General features: G+C 54.9%; 1 protein-coding gene across 2 annotated transcripts in view; it reads right to left on the minus strand.

Moving 5' to 3' along the window:
* Positions 1-1,511: 1,511 nt before the first annotated feature.
* LOC122385343 (protein lozenge-like) overlaps positions 1,512-17,976 on the minus strand; it is a 37,219-nt gene continuing 20,754 nt past the window's right edge. The window contains exons 3-6 of one of the 2 annotated variants that reach the window (XM_043373548.1): positions 13,665-13,811; positions 6,715-6,789; positions 5,974-6,093; positions 1,512-3,447 (exon numbers count right to left, since the gene is read on the minus strand). In XM_043373548.1, coding sequence (XP_043229483.1) covers positions 2,882-3,447; positions 5,974-6,093; positions 6,715-6,789; positions 13,665-13,811 — 908 coding nt within the window. In that variant the 3' untranslated portion in view covers positions 1,512-2,881. Of the gene's footprint in view, positions 3,448-5,973; positions 6,094-6,714; positions 6,790-13,664; positions 13,815-17,976 lie in introns of both variants that reach the window. The other variant, XM_043373546.1, reaches the window with a different exon arrangement.

Genomic DNA, 17,976 nt, shown 5'->3' on the forward strand with positions numbered 1-17,976 from the left:
GCCGACGAGGGTTAATGTACTAGTTCATGTAGTACATGTATGCGCAGGTATAGTATCATCTCAGCTAAAATATATCTCTAATTCATGTTAGACACATTCTAGTGTTGTTACAAAAATTAACTTATTATATTTCCAATTTATTTGACTATTATGCCTGACGAATATTTATTTTTCAAAAAAATAGGTGTTATCTCCAAAATGGAAATTTTTCAGATTTCGGGGACCACACCATCGGATTCCTCGCAAAATTTTGGTCCAGAAAACACTAAAATTGGAGATGGGTATTTTCAAAAGTTATTTACCGTCTGTTGGGGCAATGTGTCGTAGAAAACAGCGAAACTTCTACACTCGTAGAAGGCAAAGAAACTTTTACTATTGGACGTCCAGAGCAGACCTGACGCGACGGGCTCGCAGCCTGGCTGCATCTTTGTGCAATGTGCATCGTTGTTGTTGTTTTTGTGTCGCGATTTGATATATTGCTTTCATATTTATTATATGTTTTGCTGAGGGCGATAGATAAGCCCCATGAGCCATTCCGATATGTTTAGTGATAGTTTGGCACGTTTAGTCGCCACAGTCAAGCCACATCGATTCTCAGGAATTTATAGTTCATTGATTATCTAGTCAGATATATGAATGTTGTATTTTCGCTGAGCAAAGTGCATCGATGTGCTAGAGTCTGCATTGAGCGACGTGCATGCATGAAATATTAGCGTCATATTGCGGTGCAGCTCTTTATTTGCCCATTTGTGTTGTATGGGTTATGTTGTGCGACTTGTTTCGCAGCTCTGTGTGCAATATGTTGTGCTGTGCGTGCTATATCGACTATATATACAGTCGCTGTTTCCCCTAATCTGCAATGACTGTTGTTGGCCGCGTGTTCCCTGTTCTTTGCCGACTGCGCTGCTGTGTGTTAGGTGTTCTGTTGTGCTATATCGAAGTCCATCGTTGTATCTCTCGAGGCGGTGTGCGGCAGAGTATCAATGCGAGCGTCGCCCCTGCTGCCTTTGGAGGACCCAGCCGTGCTCTCGCTACATGACAGTGAGCCGGCAGAAGTCATTCCTCCCTTCCCTGTACCACATTCCAGACACGGTTGTCGCCACTACTGGAGATGCCTATGCCTATCTGCCCTGATGTGTTTGTGATATACACCAAAAATATTGTTTATCGATGTTTGATGTGCTGCTATTTTGTCTCTGGAATTATTGAATAAAAAATTACAATGCCGATGCATTTTTCGAGAGTGACGCCACCAAACGTGATTCAATGACCCGTCTTATGTAACTCGCATTCGTTTTCTGGTCCTGGTCTAACGTTTTCTCTCCATATTCGGAAATTGCAAAACATGCATTGTATGGTTTTCTGTGAAATACCTGCCAGGAGATATAGAAACACTCGCCCAGAAATGTTCGTAATTAATGGTATCATGGACTTATCAACTGTCAATGGAATAGTTGTTTTAGTGACTTGTGCGAGGTGATACGGGGTGGATTCAACTCAACAGACGTCGGTAAAATGTTCGGTTTATTATGCTCGAACACAAACAGCTCAGCCGCCCAGTCGGCGGGCGCACCAGTCATGTGCTGAATAAATACGACCGTATGAATGCACAGACACCCACACACCCAACAGTCATCTCCACCTGCATGCATGCACAGAAATACGCAGACTCATACACGTACACTAACAATCGGCATATTCCCAACTCGATATATACGCAAACACACAACTAACATAATCGCTCGCGGCCAGATCAGCACAGTTGTCCATGCATGTAAGCATTTTTGGACGTACGATTGTCGCCCGCGACCGCTAATAGTTCTTTGGACTGACTGTACAGTAGCGGCAATGTACGTGAGGAACTGAATGCCACGGCCGGCTCACGCTAAATACATATACAACAACGGCGGCGGTGGCTGTGACCGGCGGCGCGCGCGCTGGGCCGCTGGGTACGGGGTGCGCCGCCGGCCCGGTCTGAAACTGCAGCCGGCGGCGACCGATTACCGCTAGGGCCGGCCGGTCGGCCCTCAGGAACTCTTACCTCAGGAACGGCTCCACTTGCCGCCCCCAACTGAAGCCGAATTGCATCCGTCTGTACCATCACACTAACTCGACTATCTCGGGAAGAACACAATCGCACATAGCCATGAATCAACAGGCACACAGGGACGGCTGTATGTGGCGGACGACGGGCCGCCCCCTCCCCCTCCCCTCCTTTCGGAAAATCCCGGCTGGTCGGCACCAGGCACTTCCAGCTCCCCACTGACGCATCGGACTGCTCTTGGTGCACAAAGTCGCCGGGTCAGCTTAGTGAAACATAAGAGCAGAAGAACAAATCTGACGCACCGGTCGGCACTGCACCTTACGCATCAGGCTTCACGAAACACCCTGCCTCCGGCGGCTCCTGACGCACCAGGCAGTAAAAATCAGCCCAGCTGTTTCAACGGTGAAATACGACCTATGAATGACAGACACTCGACGCTTTGATTTACATCGGCGATGCCAGCTGTCCTCTCGATATCACTAAAAAATCGTAGCATTAGATTATTTCACATTGGTGGGATTTCACACTCGTATGAATACATCATGTGGTGTCAGTTATTTGCCTTTTGCGACTTTTCGGATGACGCGTACCAGAATTACCTACACAGTACACTCTTTTGATTTTTGATGCTATAGCGGTTCTAGTAGGTACTAACAACGCCACTTACGGGCTAAGTCATGGAGAGAAAATTTACCGACTACATGATCAAAACGTCAACAGATAAGACTCTTTGATTTCCGGGAGTGGTGCGAGCCGCTGTGCCAGCGCGGGTGTCTGACGGGGCGGCGGCGTGCGGTGAGTGGCAGCGGTGGTCGCCGGCGCCCCGCTCACTACCGGCTACTGACGGTGCTCAGACGGCCACGAGTAGGGTCTCCAGACGGACGGATCGCCGGCGCCGGCCCGGTACCTGGCGTCCAGGCCGTCGGCGCCCATGGCCTGCTGGTGCTGATGGTGCGCCCAGTCGGCCGGGTAGTGCTGCTCACCGGCGGGACGGTACTGGCCGGCGGCCACCCCGCCGGAGCCGTCGCGCTGCTCGCCGCCGTGCGCCGCCAGCTGGCCCTGGTACAGGTGCGGGTACAGCATGAGCGGCGCCGCGCCCAGGTAGGAGGGCGCCGCGGCCGCTGCCGCCGCCGCCTGGTAGCCGCCGTACGCGCCGGCCGCCGAGTAGCCCGAGCCGGCCGCCGCCGACGACGGGAAGCCGTCGGAGCGGGGCGGAGAGACATCGCCAGCCGCCGGCGCGCCACCCCCCTCCGGCTCGGACTTGAAGCCGGGCGGTGTAAACGAGCCCACCGGCGGCTGGCCGTCGTGCTGCTGCTGCTGCTGTTGTTGTTGTTGCTGCTGTTGCTGTTGCTGCTGCTGTTGCTGCTGAGATGGGGTCGCTTGCTGGGCCGGGTCTGACAGCACTGAAACGATGAAGCAAATTAAGGATTAGCATGCTTAGTGTAGCTTTGTGAAGACTCACGCACGCTTAAATACTTGCACAAGCCATGTAGGTACTGAAACGGTGAGCAACGCACACTTGACAACAACGTGAAGGACATGTATCCACACGGGTACGCTTCATTGGCCTTGTGAAGCAGGCATGCGGAGTGCGGACGGCCCGGCCCGGGCGCTACAGCAGCGGTGTGGGTGCGCGCACCAGTGAGCGCCTGGTTGAGCGGTCATGCGGACACTGGAGGGAGGGGATACTCTAGCCCCTGGCGTGCCGACATCGGCCGCCTGCGCTGTGGCACAAACGGACCGGACGAGGCCGGCCGCCGACGCCCAGTTGCAGTGCCGACCCGTTCGCGCAATGCGCGCTTTACGAAAGCTGAAGCTAAACTGGGGAGAAAGTGTTGCAAAACTTATCCTGCAAATACCTACCTGAGTTAAATTTCCAAAAAAAAAAAAAACTTTTGGTGAGCGGTAGGCCGTGCGGGCAGAGCCGTACTATTATCGTATCTGTAGACCGAGGTCGGTAATTTATGTACATTTAAATTTTTACACCTGTCAGAGGAGCACCTCGTGATGGTCCGCTGTCACTTTCTCTTCACCAGTTTGAGATGATTTAGTCATTCACACACGAACAGCATTTATAGGTCGAATAATTTTTCACTAAATTATAGGTTTAAACCTTTTGGGTTGTCGCATGTGTCGAGAACTCAGTCTTTTTGAACGAACCGTCACTCGCCAGTAGTCACCGACAGTGCTAGGCACTAGTTTCAGCTGCTCCTTTCGTCACGGGATATATTACCCGACCGCGCAAACCAACCAGTGATTTTCGCTGGAAATATTATTCACGCAAGGAACCGTGACTCGCAGCAAAGTAGTTATTACCCTGCCAGCATGTTATTCATATGTCTCGTGACCGGTCTTACGAGTATATGTCATCAGCCGAATGCGGTGCCGGCGAGGGCGGTCATGCTTAGACGCTCTGCAAGGCATTGGGAGGTAACAGTGCGCATGTTTGTAGATTCTCCTCGTCATCCTTGGGCAATGTGCAATGGTTCTTTTTGGTCCTCAGCTTAAATTGACCCGGTGTCGGTCAGTGAGTGCAGCTGTGCCTTTGGCTGATAGCATAGCATCATCAGGGCAACGAGCGGGTCGGGCGCTCTACAGCAGGTCAGCTAAACTTATAAGTACACTTGTAGACGGGCTCAGTGACTGTTCGAGACGGTGACGTACTTACGGTTTACCTGCCTCAGAATCGCGAGTGCTTGAGAGGAGAGAGGGCAGAGAGAGAGAGAGAGAGAGAGAGAGAGAGAGAGAGAGAGAGAGAGAGAGAGAGAGAGAGAGAGAGAGAGAGAGAGAGAGAGAACAGAGAGAGAGAGAGAGAGGGAGAGAGGGAGAGAGGGAGAGAGAGAGAGAGAGAGAGAGAGAGAGAGAGAGAGAGAGAGAGAGAGAGAGAGAGAGAGAGAGAGAGAGAGAGAGAGAGAGAGAGAGAGAGAGAGAGAGAGAGGAGGGGGCGAAAGTTAGCCCGGTATCCGCGGTAGCACATGTGACATGTGTGGGTGTGGGTGGCCGGGGCTGCGCTATATGTGGCAACGGTGAGGGCCTGAAATGTGCATGGGCGGCTGTGGTCATAGATGGCCCCCTATCAAGCTGCGCATAAGGATAGTTCGGCTTTTCTCTCAGCTATTTGTCCCAATGCTAAGGATCTATTCCTAGGCAGCTGTGTTGTAGGCTGTGGGGTCCCGTGTTCCGGTCATTATACGGCCGACCGCTATAGGACCAGCAGCCTGCCGCGCCGACCACCGCGGTGCCTGTCTGACACAATCAGCCAGCTCGTACCTACAACCCGATCGGGGGGACCTCCGCCACACTCTGTCGGCCAAACAGTGCTCGGCACGCCATGTCCGTATAGCTGAATAATACATACGAGAGGCAGTTAATCCATAATTCATACTGTCCCGCCAGTGTGTGGATGGTCGGAAGACATTAGCGTCGATTATATGTGAAACGGCACTGATCGTCACCACATGGCATCAACCGTCATCAATCCAATCCTCCACAGCCATACAAATCCTTCCATTGATTGAAAACGAAAAGTGGGCCTAAACCTGCGCCCTAAAGCAGACGTTTTTATGCTCCGTATCTCGCGGTATTTTGTGCCGATCAACGATTTACGTTACATCCCTCTCCTGAAGTTTTCCGGCCGTTTCTGCCGTTTCAGCAACCCCTTATACAACAAACGGCATCCTCACTCATGTGCCGTGTATGATTGTGGAATATATGCCCTGTCTTGTCTATATTGAATGTGCAGTAGGCATATACGTGGCCTATGCGACCCTTATGACCCGTTTGACCCGTCTCGTATAGTGTGTAGTAAGCAGTAGGCACATTGTGGTCCGTGTGGTCTATGTGGTCTGTTGGTCCTGTTTTGGTCTGTCCCGTACATGCACAGTCGACATGTGCGGTCTGTAGATATACCGCCGGCCGCCCTGACTCACCGGCTGGCAGGTGGTGCTCCAGCGCGCCGGAACCCTCCTGTCCGGCCGTCTGGTAGGTGAGCGCCGCTGCCGGCGAGTACCCGGCGCCCTGCAGGGCCGCCGCGCTGCCCGCTAGGCCGCCTGCAACAGAGACAGAGCCAGCGTGAGAGGGGGAAGGAGAGCCGTAGCCGATTCCGGCAACTAACTGAGGAACATAAGTACCAAGTGAAAACAGTGATGCAGCACGCACTACGCAGTAGATAATTGTGAGCAATATGAGGAAAGAGCACACTCGTGTTGTGTATAATTATGACGCAATCTGTAGAGTTCCCCGAGCTGTTTTATTTTTGTATCGTACATAAATGCAGACTTGCTTCCAATATGTTGTAGACGTGCGTGTGTTATCGGGTTTCCACAATTGTGCAGCGTTTCACCACAATCTCGGTGAACCACCCGGGTCGGTAGGTATATCCGGCAGTTGCGGTGGCGTGCTGCTATCGTCCGGACTGGCCGGCCGGCAGTAGCTGAGGGACTGCCCAGAGGGACAGTCCGGCGGCCCCGGAGACGGATGTGTTGCACTGCCTGCAGTAGCTGAGGCCAGTGGACCGGGGCGGGGCGACGGTACTGTGGCAGCGGCCGGATTCGGACGGATAATGGGTATACGTAGCGTGGGTGCTCATGCTATTTCACACAAGTCTCTCATTAACCCTCCATCCTTCGATCACCGTCTCCTCCCCCTCTAGCCCACTCTCACTCACTCACCTGGCAGGTACGAGTAGGGCGACGGCGCGTAGCCGCCCCAGTGGCCTGTTGACTCCTGCAGCAGTTGACTGGCTTCTGCGAACAACACAAGGAACACGTCGTCACACAAAGGAAGCGCCGGCAGAGCAAACGACGGCCGTCGTCCGCGCGCGCTGGGAAACACGTCACCAGCCGCCTCGGGACAGACGATAAAATACACCCTGCAGAGAGGAGGGGAATAGGTCGCAACTGCACGCGCCGATTTGTCGAACAAACGGCGCTGGTTTGTTGCCAAGGAGCTGGGACTTTCAAGTCTGAGTCGGTGATGGTCGGTGGCAGCTGCCCTGTGGTCGGCAGCTGCAGCTATTTTGCCGCTTTCGAAATGTTCGGAGACCAGCTGCCACCGGTAGCTGGTGGACCATCACCTCGGCAGTCGCCACGGGGCGGACACAGCTCGCCACTGGTGACGTGCAAACGGATGGACGCAACATAAACAACGGAAATGGCCAGCCTAGGGGGACTTGTGCTCCCGGCCGCTGGTCCGGGGAGGCTCGTGCTCCCCGGTGCCGGCGGCGGCGGAGTCAGAGCTGACCGTGAAGTCAGCTGGCGTCTCAGTCATGTCCGGACCGGAACGGGGATGGTCGGTTCCTCTGAGCTGACCGGGGGTGGGGTGGGGAGGGGGTATGACCATTGACCACAGAACAAAGACCTTTGATGGTTGTCTAGCGAGCTCAACTCCATCGCGCCTTTCTTTCGACCCACCGGTGAACGGTGAGCTTGAGCCGCAACAATACAGTAGTATTATAATAATAATTATTTAATTTACATGAAAGTGCCTAGCCTGCAATTATTTGAAACTGTCTTCTTGCGCGATCAGCAATGAGCCCAATCAGAAAACCCGTTTGACAAGCGGGCTGACACCAAATAGACCCTGGTACTGCCGTTTCTACTCTTTCTTAGCCTTCAGTCTACATTCATCAACGCCGTGTCGGTGTCTCCTCTCACGGGCCCGTGACACAGACCTCCTCTCGCCGCCGTTCGAGCGCCGCCGGCGAGGGCGACCGTCTCACGTCCGGCTGACATTATGCAAATGGCGCCGGCCGTGGACGTCGGCGGCGCCCCGGCGCGCCCCCCGGCTCTCTCTAATGGAGATAATTAGACGGATAATGTGTGAGAAATGCCCTGATGAAATCAGAATTGGTTTGTTTAACTGATTTGTTATGGTGATGCGACCGTCTCCGAGCCGTCACTGGCGCCGCCCTGTCGACCTGTCACCGATCCCGTCACAGCGCGGGTCACAGGTCACAGGGCACAGGTCACATCGCAGGTCACAGGTCACATGGTACCGGTCACGGGCCACAAACGTCCGGCACTGATCCACCAAACTGGAACTATGTAAGATACAGATCAGCTCGTCGCCACGCGATCGGTCGTATCTGCCGCTCGTGTATCATTTGAAGACACGACCAGCAAATCATGACCACTTAGGCATAAACCGGAGAAAATTGAACAGGTGCACTAAAGATCTTGCACTAAAGCTCCCCTTCCCTTCTTCGAGAGAGGCTAGGAGGGCTCCAAGAGCACTGATTGCCCGCCCCGGCGCCGCTCCGTCGCCTCTCAACAGCCCTCCAGCCGCGCAGCACACGTGCGCGTCGGATGTTGATGTTCCCGCTTCGCAGAAGAGCTGCGGTCGAATCACCGCTGAGGTCATGGCGCCACCCCGCGTCGAATCACTGGCCTCGCGGTGACATGTGCGGAGACTTCCCTGGCACAGTTAGACGTTAGTACGCTCGGCAGGGATGAGGGATGGGAGAAGATCAGTTGTGAGTGACGGCACCGGCTGAGGAGGAGCGGCAATCCGCCGTGGCTGCCGTCCAGGGAATGGGCAATGACTTCTCAATCACCACCAACAGCCGAGAGAGACAGCACATGGAAGCCGTAATCGCCACGCCATATGTGGAAGGCTTTTGGTGTCAATACATACATACATTTTGGTGTCAATACAGCACCGCGCCGGCAGGGTCATGGCGACCATGAACCATGACAGGACCATGGTCATATCTTTCTCAACTCTTCCCACCTCCAACACATTTTCCAACTCTTCCCTCTCCTTTAGTTATACCATCCTCAACCTTGCATCCTCGTTGTCAGCCCTACCTTGCCTCAGTTATGTCACGTCACACACAAACGGCGCACCTGAAATAGTCGGCCTTCATCAGACATTCCTAATGCTGATGCATTACAGGAGCATTCCCACACAGTGCACGACTTATCGTGCAAGGTGGCGTGCAAGGTGTGGCTCCTCAACTGAGTCATTCACATGATTCGCATAAGCATCCTTAAATTTCAATATTTGGTTTTTAAAATTATGAAAATTCAGAAACGTCTTCTGACGCTGTGAACGGCATTTGTTCGTTTCGAGATAGCACTAAATGGATAAGAGAGGCCGAGTTAAATAGGCAAGAGCTCATGGTTTTTGGCAAGTTTAGCGATTTCAATAAGGTAGAAAACTTAAATTGATACGTGCCTTTTTAAGCGCATGTGACATAGACGTTCACGGAACATTTTCCAACATAGTTAGGTCCCAGGTGACGCCTTCCAAGCAACTTTTGAGTATCTTTATGACCCACTGCTTTTTTCACTGCTCTACAGACGTTCCACACATCCAGAGCTCCCTGTGTGGGTGGTATGCCTCGCTCAGCAGGTACCAGCACGGTAGCCAGGCCTCAGTAGCCGGTGCCGAGCGGTTCACCGTTGGAGCGGCCGGCGGCCGGCGTTCCGCGGCGTGGGAGTGTGTGGTGCGTTCAACCCGCCGGCGGCGACGGCGCCGAGCCGCCGCGCCGACCGACAGCGCGCCGGCACGGCAGATGGCACACTGTATCAGAGACGTGCAACGCCGGAACAGGAGCCCGCGGCTGAAATGGACTGGAACGATATGGTGACAGGCTGGACGGATCCACCGAGAGAGAAATCCTCGATGAGTTTGGAATACATAGGCACTGGCTTACCGGGTTATTTGTGTCTCAATTCGAGCCCCAAACACAGACCGTTTAGAATTATTTGTGTGGACACTAGACAGGGTTATACCTATATAAGTGTAAAGCGCCCCGCATGACGCTGACTCGAGGTCGACAAACGGCAGCTGAGCGGTGAACGGCATCAAAGGCTCTGTGCGGTGGCCGTTTATTATATATATCGGCTCTGTTATGGAAGTCCCTTGCTTCAGTGCTACTCGGCCTTCGTTGGCGAACAGCGCGATCCTTTGCGCCTCATTTACAAGCTGGCACGTAGTCACCCAGCATTTTGTGGAATCTGTTTTGACAGCTCGGCTGCCGAGCAGCGCTGATGCGCAGCCGACCAGCGCCACCCGCCAGTCCGACCGCGCCTGACCGGAAGATACCGCACCTCACTAAACGTCGCCGCCGCCGGTCCACCCACCGTCGCCGCAAAACCGACACGGCCGCCGCGGCGCACCGCTCTGTGGCCGCCGCTGTGACCCGCTCGTTAGCACCGACTCCAGTCCGCCGCGGCCGCTGTCCGCACCATAATGAGCGGGTTTAATCGGCGCCGCGACTGCCCCGACCCTAATTGAGCCGCCGCCAGGAAGGCGACTGTCATTGCCCGACAATTGATGACATTTGCGGCCCCGACCAGCCAACAGTGCGCTCCCGTGTGCTCGCCGCCTCTTTAGTGCACTCATTTGGAGATCATTAACAGCTGGAAAGGGTGCAGCAGAGGGCTGGGCCGGCGTCCCATATTGGGCTGTTGGGTGGCGGCGCGGTGGGGTGATACTGCGAGGGCTAAAGGCTGGTCCCCCGTCCCGTATCGCTCGTTGGTGACAGCACGGTTGGGTGATACCGGTGTCTGCGGCAGCCGGATCGCCTGGCTGACGCGGCGCCCGCGGCAACACTCACCGACCGGCGGACGGCGGGCCGATCCGCGCCGGCTGTCGGACCATCGAGCTAGTTTGGAATCAATTCGGCCCACAGTGGGCCGACTGAAATTGGGTAATTTCAATAGGACCGCGTGTAATGATGACGCATTGTTGGGCGCCGGCCGCCGAGCGGTGATGACAACCAGGCCAGCCGCGCATGAAATGACCACAACCGCCGGTCGGAGCACCCAGACGGTCGCGCGCCGCTGAGCAGTACATACAGACACAATGGGACGGCCTGGGTATAGCACAGCGCCGCTGAGCAGTATACATACAGACACAGCCGGCAGTACAGACCAGTAGGCAGTACAGAAGCAGTGAACACTGAGCAGTACAGTCACATTGAAGCCTCAGTTTGCAGCACAGCACCGCGGTACGTGCGCCCGACCCCCGTGCCGTCCCGACTCCCGGCGCCGCTCTCTGTCGGCTCGGTGCCGTTCTTTGACGCCCGGCGCCGCTCTCTGATGGCGCTCTGACGGTTCGGCGCCGTTCTCTGACGCTCAGCGTCGCTCTCATATCGGTCTGTTGCCGCGCTCTCTGACGGCTCGGGAAAGTGGAGCCGGAGCGTGGCACCCGGCTGCGGTCGTCGACAAGCAGCGCGGCCGTTTGTTCCGGCTGACGGCCGGCCGCCCATGGCCTGACGGAGCGGTGCGGCACCGGCTCCGAGCCGCACAGACCGCAGATGGCCACCGAAAACAGGCCGACTGCAACCGGCAACAGCTAACTGTGTCTGTCTCTTCAGACTTAGGGAACACGTGGCCACGCCGAGCTGGCTCCCTCCGCACTCGCGACAGCCGGCATAAGGTGGAGATTCGTTTTAGATTTGAGTGATAGGTATGATTAGAAATGCATGATAGCATTGCTAAGCCAACACGACCGGGACATAAATAATCGGCCAGCCGCAAGACCATGATGCTTGTTTGCGTATACCTCGAAGACCCAGTTATCATTTCATTGCTCAAAGTCAAAGCGACATACTGCACCAAACTTGACGAGGAGCCTGAAACCGATCATCCATAGCGTTTTAATAACCCAGAACCATGTTGAAAGGCGACAGGCGCCTGGCGCTGCGGTTTGGTTTTCAGTTTCCACCATAACTCCGGTAAGCATTGGTTTGGTTTCGGTTTCACAACCGCCCAAAATTGACATCTCGCGCCGGGCCATTATTAGTGGCAGCCGGCCGCAGTGTCGCGTGCCACCGACCGGCACAGCTGCATATTTCACGTGTCGGACACCGCAAACGAGCCTTCAGGTATACGGAGCGGAGCGTGCTGCCACCACTGGGGACGGGGACCGGGACACTGACGGAGCGGTACGGGGACGGCCCGACGCACAGTGGGACATCGGGCCGACAACACGAGCCGCACAGTGGGACTACAAATCGACAACACGAACCACACAGTGGGGCAACGGATTGACAACACGAGCCACAGAGTGGACCGGTCACCGTACTCAGCCTAAACCCCAGAGCACAGTGGACCTCCCAATGTATCCATCATTAGGCTCATGACCCTGCAACCCCGGCGCTGATTGCAGGTACACAACTGACACCCGGCGACCGGAACGGTGCGCGGCGTCCCGCCTCTTTCCGCACTAACCGGGTGTTTATTTTTAGCGGTCGCTAATTTTGGCACAATTAGCAGGCGTGAAGTGCGGCGCGGTCGGGCGGCGACGGTCGGCGGCCGGGCGCCGGTTGCAGCGCCGTTCCGCCGAGTGCTCACACGTTGCGCGGTGAGTGCACGCCGCCGCGCCGCCGCTATTTGCCGGTGATACAGTGGGCGCCGGACCGGCGCGGCGGCACACAGGAGCCGTTGTGAGCGCTGAACAGCTAGAGGCAGACTGTATGTCCGCTGACTGCACACCACCGCGCCGATGGGGCCCGTTGAAAGCAGCTGAACCCGATATAATGCTCGATAACAACAGGTGTAATACCAGCAGCATAATACAAATGTATGCCTGTTGAATGCGTCTTTCAGCAGCTGTTTTGACACCCGTCAGATCAACGAAACTGAGCGGGAGTTCCCCACAGAACTTCCTCGCTCAGAGCTTCTAATCGGATTTCAGCTCCACCTCTAATCATAAGCGCACCTAAATGTGTGCTATAGAGTCATGGTCGACTACCAGTCCGCTTCCGGCTTCCGTTTTCCAATCTGACGTGCAAACGCGTAATAAACCTTCATTTGGCAAGCGGGCAAGAAGGGGTATACCTAATTAGGAGATCGTGGATGTAAGCTATACCTAAAACGAATGATATACCTCTGTTAGACAGAAATGCCTACTAGCATGCTATAAAAAACAGCATGCGCAGTCCACACCCTCCCATATTTAATTACCATCGCGGAACATCAAAGAAACTGGAACACCCTGGCACGTTTGGAACTGGAACGTCTTAACAACGTCACGACATCGTCAATTAACGTCACACCACCGTCAGTTAACGTCACAACACCGTTACATCACCGTCACACCAACGTAAGCTAATCAGGCGGTATACCGTCACATGGTTGCACTAGCAGGGCGGTTGGGCTGGGTGTTAGAAAGTAGGTATCGGTTGCAGACCCCCTGTCTTCCGGGCAAATGCCGGCGCAAACCCGTTGCGACCTGCTAAGATTGGTGATTGACGTAAACATCCATTTGATGCTGATCCAGGGAGGACGGCTAGCGCTGTCAGATTGACCCGGCGGGCATATTATTCGATATAGTGACCAGGGCACTGGGCAGTCCGCACCCTTTGACGTTGACCGCAGGGCGGGTGATGCCGAGGCTGACCGCATGGCCGTGCTATGGGACTGAACCGGCGCGATTACTGCGAAACTAGCCCGCTGGGCAAGGCTGTCAGACTGACCCGGAGCGCTATACATACTGTACAGTGTAAACTGACCCATCGCGCTGTGCTGCGCTGTGAGACTAACTGTGAACTGTGCTGTGCTGTAGGACTGACCCTCTAAACTGTGCTGTGCTCAGAGACTGACCCTGTGAACTGTGCTGTGCTATGAGACTGACCCTGTGCTGTACTGCACTGTGCCGTAGGACTGACCTGGTGTGGCGGCCGGCGCGCCGTGCACCTTGAACGGCAGTCCGTCTGACTTGCGCCGGTAATGCTCCAGGTCCCTGAGGTGGTCCGAGAACCGTGTGTCCAGGAACGGCCGCTGCCCGATGCCGTAGGCCCGGTACTGGTGCTGTCCTGCTGGTCACACGCCGGCATACAGGTCAGATAGCTCTGACAAAGGTTAGATAGCTCAGACACACAGGTCAGATAGCTCTGACAAAGGTTAGAGAGCTCCGACAGACAGGTCAGAAAGATCCAACAGTCGACACACAGTTCAGTTTTGACACACAGGTCATGGAAAGTCCTAACACACAGCTCCGACAGCTGCGACGCACAGCCCACAGGCTAGGTAGCTGCAACAGACTGATAAGATCCGACACACAGGTCAGAAGTTGTTCCAACAGACAGGTCAGCTCCCACAGCCAGGTTCGATAGTCCGACAACGGTCAGACAGTTACGGCATAGCCGCACAGAGGTCGGATAATTCTGACGGTCAAAAGTTGCTCCAACAGACAGGTCCGATGGCTCCGACAAACGCCGTCATGCAGGTTATATAACTTCCATACATAGTCCTCAGTTCCGACACACAGTCCTGACAGCAGCGTCACAACTCCACCACACAATTCTAACCAAATCCGACACCTAAGAATGACAACCCGACAAACAGGTCAGACAACTCCATCACACAGGCTAAATATGTAGCCCCGACAAACAGACCATGTAATTCCCATACATAAGTCATAAATAGTATAAATCGCATAAGTCATATAATTACGACACATACCAAGAAGTCAGACGGTTGTACGACTCCGACACATAGGTCAGATAACTCCGACGAGGTCACAAGTTATTGGCGGCGTTACAAACATTACAACTAAAAATGTACGGGTCCGATGACAGGTAACCCCCGACACAAACCCCTGTTCCCGTTCAGACACGACACAGTCGATACAATGAGTAACACCAGGGGTGGATTAAATTTATATTCCTCGTCTTAAAACACTAGCGGGTCCTAAATAGAAGGTATACATACAGGTATACATGTACTAGCCCGAATTATGAGCCACTACCGTTCAGACAAGCGTTCATAAATTGGTCGTGTGGTGTATTTCATTTGCCGGCCATTCCTCCAGTTCTCTGTGGCGGCGTTCCGATGGGGGTTCCGCAGGGCTCGTGACGGTGGCCGCTCACCGCTCGCTCAGGGCTGCAGGACGGCTCAGTAGCCGGCTGGACGGCCCCTGCTGCTGCCATTTTTGGGACAGTCCGTCTAACGAGGCTACCGGCTGGTTTTGCACAAAGACACGGCTGGCCAGCCAGTACCTAAGCCGGCTGGCCGCCGAGAAAAGCCGTGCTAAAACCTGTCCGTCACGAGAAAAAAGCTCATCAGACCAAGGAAGCTTTTCCAGGAATGATATGGCCAATGCCCGCTCCGGCGAAGGAGGTGCCCCCCGAACTTTTTTCGGAGCGAGATGCTGCCTCGGTCGGTTGTTTTGTCACCTGTTTTCTCCGATGAGGCTGACGTATTGCAACATGCATTTTTGTAGAAAGTTGAGCTTGCTAAGCCTAGAACAATAGTGGTTATGATTTCAACACAATTAGGCGTGTTCAACAAACAATGCAGAAGTTATTTGGAATGACAAAGCCGTCGACTTTCAGACCTTTTGAGCTTATTCCTACCGGGCAGGTGAGTCTGATTGCGTGCCTGTCATGCTATGCATGCCAACACATTTTATGACAATGCCATTATGCCGTTTACCCGCATTTCACCCGTCTTTTTATCTACCTTGATGTAAACTGACAGTAGCTGAAAGTTCGCTTGGTATGTAGGAACTCAATGCATATTGTAGCATGCCAAACCGTGCATAATCGTATAAAAGCGTTCCTTTTTCGGTCTGCAATTAACATGGCAATAGGTGGAACGAAATGATAATACCTAATAACACATTTCGCCCGCAAATGGGGGCCAACCTGTTGGTGATAAATTAAATAAATAAGTGATACTTTTTCTTTTCTGTCCTTTCCTGATGTAACTACTGACATGAGGGAGCCCATTAGGTATTCTAAGTTGCATCATTATGTTTATGTCGATAATTCCAGCTTCCACCTGGCGATGGGGACCGCGGGGTGGTGGTCCCTCTGACCATACCGTCTGAATTAGCAGCCCCTTCTGTCTCCCCTCTCACTCTTTCCGACCTTCAGTCCTGCTGCACCGCGCCGAGTGGTCAGACCAGTCAGCCGGTGTTCCCGGCGCGGAGCCTACCTCCCCTGTGTGCCCGGTGAGCCGCCGTTCTAGCCCCGACTGACGTCCGTACCGACCCGTCCCGTTCCGTCCCGTACAGCCCCGCTCACCACCGCGCCGCTCCGCTCCGCACGCCACGACGCCAGTTCCAGAAACACTAGCGCGGAAAATACAACCTCTTGCTCACTGCAAATGATTCACTTTTGCAACTTGGCTGCAATTTCCGGAATGTATAAGCCACACGTGGTCCGTCCGGTGCTGGCGCCCCTTTCATGGTTGATGGTCGGGACGGCCGGCCCCCTGCCGCGCGGCCCGGAGCGATGGCCTGTTCCGGTCGGGTGGCCCACGGCCCGGGGGAGTCGGCCCACGGCCCGGGGCAGTCGGATGGCCCACGGCCCGGGCAGTTGGCTGGCCCACCGCCGGAGGTAGCGCGGCGCACATTGCAGTTCCCCGTTCGGCGTCAGCTGGTCGCCGTCCGACCAGCGCGGCCCACAGCACACACGGTGAAACGGCGAGAGCGGACGGCCGGCCCGGGCGTAAAAACGGCACACGCTCCGGGAACAGAGCCGGGCCGGAGTCCGGGCCGGAATTACCCCCGCGCCGCCGCAGACCGGCGGGCAGGGGAGGGGGCACGGCCGCCGATCGCGGCGCTTCCATTCACCTGCCGCACTTTCAGTCTTCGGAGGTGCGAGCGAGCAAAAATGGAACGATGCATAAAAATAAACAATCGAAATATCCTATAAAAATAAAATCATCTAGAAATGAGTGTTTCCTGCAATTGCAATACATGACGTTGGCTGTCACCGGTCGCTCTCGACTCACAAGGTCATGGACTCATTACAGGTGTCACTCAGGAAGAATTGACGGGCTTCCCTGGCGGGCTGGTCCGTTGGTTATGGTACAGACCCGGTGCATGAAGGCGCGGGGCAGGCAATGCGAATGTCGTGTTGGTCCTTCTCCTATAGCAGGAGGCGATATGAAGAATGCGACGTAGCACTAAACGGATTCATTATTGAGGATACTAAGGGAATGAGACCACCTTTGGGATTGTTGAATGTTTGTGTGCCCTCTCAAAAGAAAAGCTCCCAGCTCCCTGAAACAGTAAACCCGAAAGAGTTATGGTTGGTACACGGTTTCGGCGGCGCTTGCTAAGCGGAGGGCAGTCCGGTGACGGTGGTCCCACTGGGGCCGTATGTTTGGACAGCAGGACGTCCCACTGCCGTGAACGAGCCCACAGGTTATCCGGTGAGCGGGCCGCCGCTGCCGCCCTCAATATTTACACGTGCAATAAGGGGCCGTGGGAGCGGCGGATGAAGCCGGCGCCGGTTTGTTTGGAGCGGTGATAATATTAGGGCGGCACCGGCACAGGGCTACCGAGAGGAGCCGGGCGGCGTCAACCCTTTGCGACGACCGGCCAAACTACTTGCCAAACAATGCGCCGACCGACAGTTAGCGTGCATCAATTTTCACAGAGCTGCACTGGCGCCGCCATCGTGCAGCTAATTGTGGACGGCTCCTGCAGTTGATGAGTTTTTAACACGGCCTTTAATTGCAGTTTCATATGAATGTGGGTGTATTAGCGGCGCGATAAAGACCGGAGCCGCGCGCATGGCCGACGGTGAGCGAAATTTGCGCCATAACTTTGTCAGAAGAATGCCGCGCATCGGCGAGCACGGCCGCCTAGCTGTGCATTCACAGATAGCGCTCGTAAAACCAGCGCCGGCTGTGTCTGCTACAGCGCCCAACTCTGACACGGTCTGACGCTTTCCCCATGGTTCACGAGCTCAGCCGCTCACCGGCTCACGAGCTCACCGAAACACAGCTCACCGGAACACTGAGCTCACAGGCACACGAGCTCAACGCTCACTGAGCCCACCGGCTCACCATCACACCAGCTCGCCGGTCCACCGGCACACCGGCACACGGCACGCCTCTGTTCACCGGCACACGAACTCTTGCCGCTCGTGACTCTGCGTCAGGACAAGTTTTTAGTTTTTTTTTGTACCACTCGTCGGTACCATCTGGCGGAAAATAGGGTATAATGAGTCGTCCGGCGGTGGC

Source organism: Amphibalanus amphitrite, unplaced genomic scaffold (assembly GCF_019059575.1).
Source record: "Amphibalanus amphitrite isolate SeventyFive unplaced genomic scaffold, NRLGWU_Aamphi_draft 000215F_arrow, whole genome shotgun sequence".
Classification (NCBI taxonomy): Eukaryota; Metazoa; Arthropoda; class Thecostraca; order Balanomorpha; family Balanidae; genus Amphibalanus; species Amphibalanus amphitrite.